The sequence below is a fragment of the Notothenia coriiceps genome, unplaced genomic scaffold, assembly GCF_000735185.1.
Source record: "Notothenia coriiceps isolate Sejong01 unplaced genomic scaffold, NC01 NC01_scaffold00029266, whole genome shotgun sequence".
Taxonomy (NCBI): Eukaryota; Metazoa; Chordata; class Actinopteri; order Perciformes; family Nototheniidae; genus Notothenia; species Notothenia coriiceps.
This window is the reverse complement of record NW_011361967.1, coordinates 2,459-6,451: the sequence shown is the minus strand read 5'-3', so window position 1 is coordinate 6,451 and position 3,993 is coordinate 2,459. Positions and strand designations below refer to the sequence as shown.

General features: G+C 45.3%; 1 protein-coding gene across 1 annotated transcript in view; it reads right to left on the bottom strand.

Moving 5' to 3' along the window:
* Window positions 1-2,837, bottom strand: part of LOC104958754 (F-box/LRR-repeat protein 2-like) — a gene marked incomplete at its 5' end in the record, with an annotated part of 15,253 nt that extends 12,416 nt beyond the window's left edge. The window contains one exon of the mRNA XM_010786544.1: window positions 2,812-2,837. Coding sequence (XP_010784846.1) covers window positions 2,812-2,837 — 26 coding nt within the window. The remainder of the gene's footprint in view (window positions 1-2,811) is intronic.
* Window positions 2,838-3,993: the final 1,156 nt, after the last annotated feature.

Below are 3,993 nucleotides of genomic sequence, written 5' to 3'. Positions count from 1 at the left end.
ATGTCTCACTTATTCTGACAATGTACTTAACCCCAAATAAAAGAACCCAATACAAAGAGTTGTTAAATAATAGTGAAGTCACGTTGTAATAACAATAACTCATCTCTCTCGGTTTTTTTTAGTTTTTCTTTTTTGTGTCTTTGCCAAACGCCACTGTGTCAAGTGTCCTAGTTGGGTTGCCGTACGGAGTTGTCCAGTATGGCAGACCATCTCGCACATGCGCAGTACAGATCGGGCAGGGGGGCAGATCGGTAACAGCGATAATTAAAGTTTTGGGGGGTCGCAAATTCCAACAGGAGTCATTTGGGGGGGCCCTGGTTGAAAAAGGCTGGGAACCCCTGCTATGGGAGATACCAACTACAACCAAATAACCAATTGTACCGTGATTTAATTGTAATACACGTTTCAAAATGATGCTGAAGTAACTACATACTGATACCGGTTAGTAAAAAACATGAATTAACGCTTTGACAGGTCTGCTGACAAGACGGCAGGCCAAAAGCTTTTAAAATGCGTGTTTTCTGAATGGAATCGGATCGGGCTAAACTAACCTGTAGCTGCTCCGTACACACTCACAAAAACGTCATACAGACATAAATAAAGCAGCGACTATATTCGCCATGACATAGACAGTCTGTGGTTTGTATGTTTAACTTTTGTCCAGTTTCTGAACAGATATGAGGAGCTGTGAGCTCTGAGTTTGTGCTAACGGCTAATGTGTTCATATTGCGCTGTCGGGCGTTGACCAATCACGAAGCGTCATTTCTTGACTGACAGCAAAAACAACCAATCACAGCAGTGCTTCTCTGGCTGGCTCTGTCAAATCACAAACAAGAAGTGTTCTCCCTTAAGGAATACCCTTTCCGTCCAATGTGAAATGCTGTGGTGTTTCCTGAAATGCTGTTGTGTTTTCTGAAATGCTGCGGCGTTTTGTGAAATGCTGCGGCGTTTTCTGAAATGCTGTGGCGTTTTGTGAAATGCTGTGGTGTCTTGCACTTCAGGGCCACCGTAGAATTAGGCAAAAATTATTATACAAAATGCTTCTTGAGGGCATGAAGTGACAATAACTTTCAACATGTCTCCATTAAACCCCATTGTAAATTCAGGCTGCTCTTTCCTCACAGCAGCAGCCGCACACCTTTAGTTAATCTGCCAAAAAGGCCACATTATGAACCCGAAAGTACATAAAAAGCACACTTCAGATGCTCAGAGTTCTTCACATGCTTCACGCTTTGAAATTTCACCGATATCTGTTACGGTTCTTCAACAAAATGTTCACATGTAAGAGGTTTATCTCTCATTCAGAACAATGAAAATGCTCTCCTCTCACCGATTACTGCACATCACCATGGAAACCTTTGATCTCTGGACACTCATTAGCTCAAATATAAACACCTGTGTCATGGAACACGATGATGTCATAACTCCAACTGACATGCTCACAGCAGCAGACTTCAGATAATGGTTAATGGTCCTGCCCTCAACAGCTCTACGTCAATTATGGGGTGTTATCATATGCCGTTTCCATGGAAACGCATCCCCCGCCATAAATCATGATGTCGCTGTAACTCCAATGGACACGGTCCGATTGTCCCCCAAACTTCGCTTGTATACCACCGGCCCATGCCTCAACAGCTTTACGCCAAATCTAAGATCTCACCATAGGCTGTTGCCATGGAAACGCATCCCTCGCCATAAAACACGCTGTAGCTCCAATGGACACGGTCCGGTCGTCCCACAATCTTCACCTGTATATCACCTCTTCCATGGAAACGCATCCCTCGCCATAAAACACGATGTTGTCGTAACGCCTATGAAAAGGGTCAAAACAGCACCACACTTCAGATAATGGTTAACGGTCCAGCCCTCAACAGCTCTTCGTGAATTATGGAGTTTCATCATATGCCGTTTCCATGGAAACGCATCCCTCGCCATACGATGTCGCTATAACTCCAATGAAAATGTTGAAAAAGTGCTCAAACTTCACATGTGAGCTAACAGTCCAGCCGTGAAGACATCTACGGGACAGTTTTGAGATTTCTCAAATGCCGTTGCCATGGCAACACAATGCTAACCATGAAACACAGGTTTTCTCATAACTTCAGTGAAAATGCTCCAAACGGCCCAAAACTTCACAGGTTTGGTAACGATGCAGCCATCAACGCATCTAAGCGTATTATGGGATGTCATCAAATGCTGTTGGCATGGCGACAGACCATTCACCATCAAGTTAGTTCAAAAGTTTGCAATTCAAATATTCTGCTGCTTTTCCAAGCCTTTTTACTTTATTTTCTTCTCTCATCCCACATTCAAGCCCCCATTGTTCATGTATAATTTCAATCTAAATTCTTCACTTTCTTCTTACACATTACATTTCAGCATAGCAGTTTAGCGTCAGCTTTTCAGCATAAAGCATTCCCACTAGCAATTTCTTCAGGAATTGCATTCTCTAGTTGAAAGCTGTTACACTGCTTTTTATGTACAACATGCCTCTCCTATCTGCAGCCCCCCTGGTGAAAGCATGTAACCTCAGGTGACTCAGTGCCAGCAGCAGCCAGCCTCGGCCCTGATATATCGACTATCCTCGGCCACAGCCCTCCTGTCCCGCAGTCCTCAGCTCCATGTTGTCGCTGTCTGCTGGTGCGGCAGGACAACAACAGGATTTCGGATTACCCTTGACCAGCAAAACGGCTCCTGACTGCATGTAAAATTAGGAGCACAGTCGACCACACACATACACACACTTTGCTTATACAAGACTCCCACGTCTAGTAGAAACAAACAGTTAGTGGTCCACTCCCTCTGTCATACCTCGAACCGGCCCTTGGTGATACCGTTCATGTCTGCGGCGGCACGTCCCTGCTACAACCCGCAGACAACCAGTCGTTTGACGAATATTATTTTTGTCGCCGTTTTATTTTTGGTCGGTCGGGGAGTGTAGGGAGCCGAGCTGGAGCTGGGTCCTCACACCCTCCCTCCCCCCAGCCGTCTCCTGTCTCCGGGTCAGTGCGGAGGTAGTGAGGGTGGTGTCGGTTCGGCGGCCCGGTCTGCGGTAACGTTAACGGTCGTTGTCTCGGAGACCAACGGCTCCCAAGCCCGTCTCATCACAGGGCTAACCAAAATAACAATAATAACATGGACGGTCTGTCAAGTGACTTCACTTCCGCCTCTCCCTTCATCGAGTCAGCTGGCCCCAAATCCCTTAACTTTGCTAAAAACACACGGGAAACCCTGCGTTAATGTCCGCCTTTCTCTTTCTCAGCTTGTTCCCCGCAGCAGACGCTCGTGCAGCGGCTGACATGAACGTATTCCTCTTTTTTCTGTTTACTTGAGGGGATAAGGGGGCGGGTTTACGTGACGTCATTGCTGCGGGAAAAGCACGCGTGGTCGATTTGTTTTGATTGTGGGGTCTTGCGGAGATTTAGGGAAAATTACGATATTTTTTGGACTCGTTCACCGTGATGGCCACGGGAAATACAACACAGAGAGGAGTGACCTGCCATGAACCGGTGGGTTCGATTAAAGGAAGGCAACACTCTCGTCTGTGAGGACGCCAGATCCAGGAGCCAAGTGTGTGTCTCCATTAGAGATGTTTAACACTGTCACACGGAGGCTTTCACCTGCAGACACACACATACCCAAACAACAGAGATCGACTTCTCTGTCCCACCTGCATTATGTAAACTGAGCATACTTAACAGTTCTTAACAGCAGCACAATATGTCACTAATAATGGTATGCAAATGACAGTCCTGCATTTGATCTGCATGTTAAAACCACATTAATTGCATAACAAATTTGCATTCCTGCATTTACAAATATAGAACAATGGTGTATGAGTGAGTAAGCAAACGTTAATTCAGTTTTTAAGTAGGCTACAATTGCAATTTCCTTAAGGATTCCCTTTTAATGCTATACTTCAGTACAATTGAGATAAAAACATATAGGCCTAGTAGCCTACTGTTTAGTGCTCTACATTTATTTGAGAGCTAC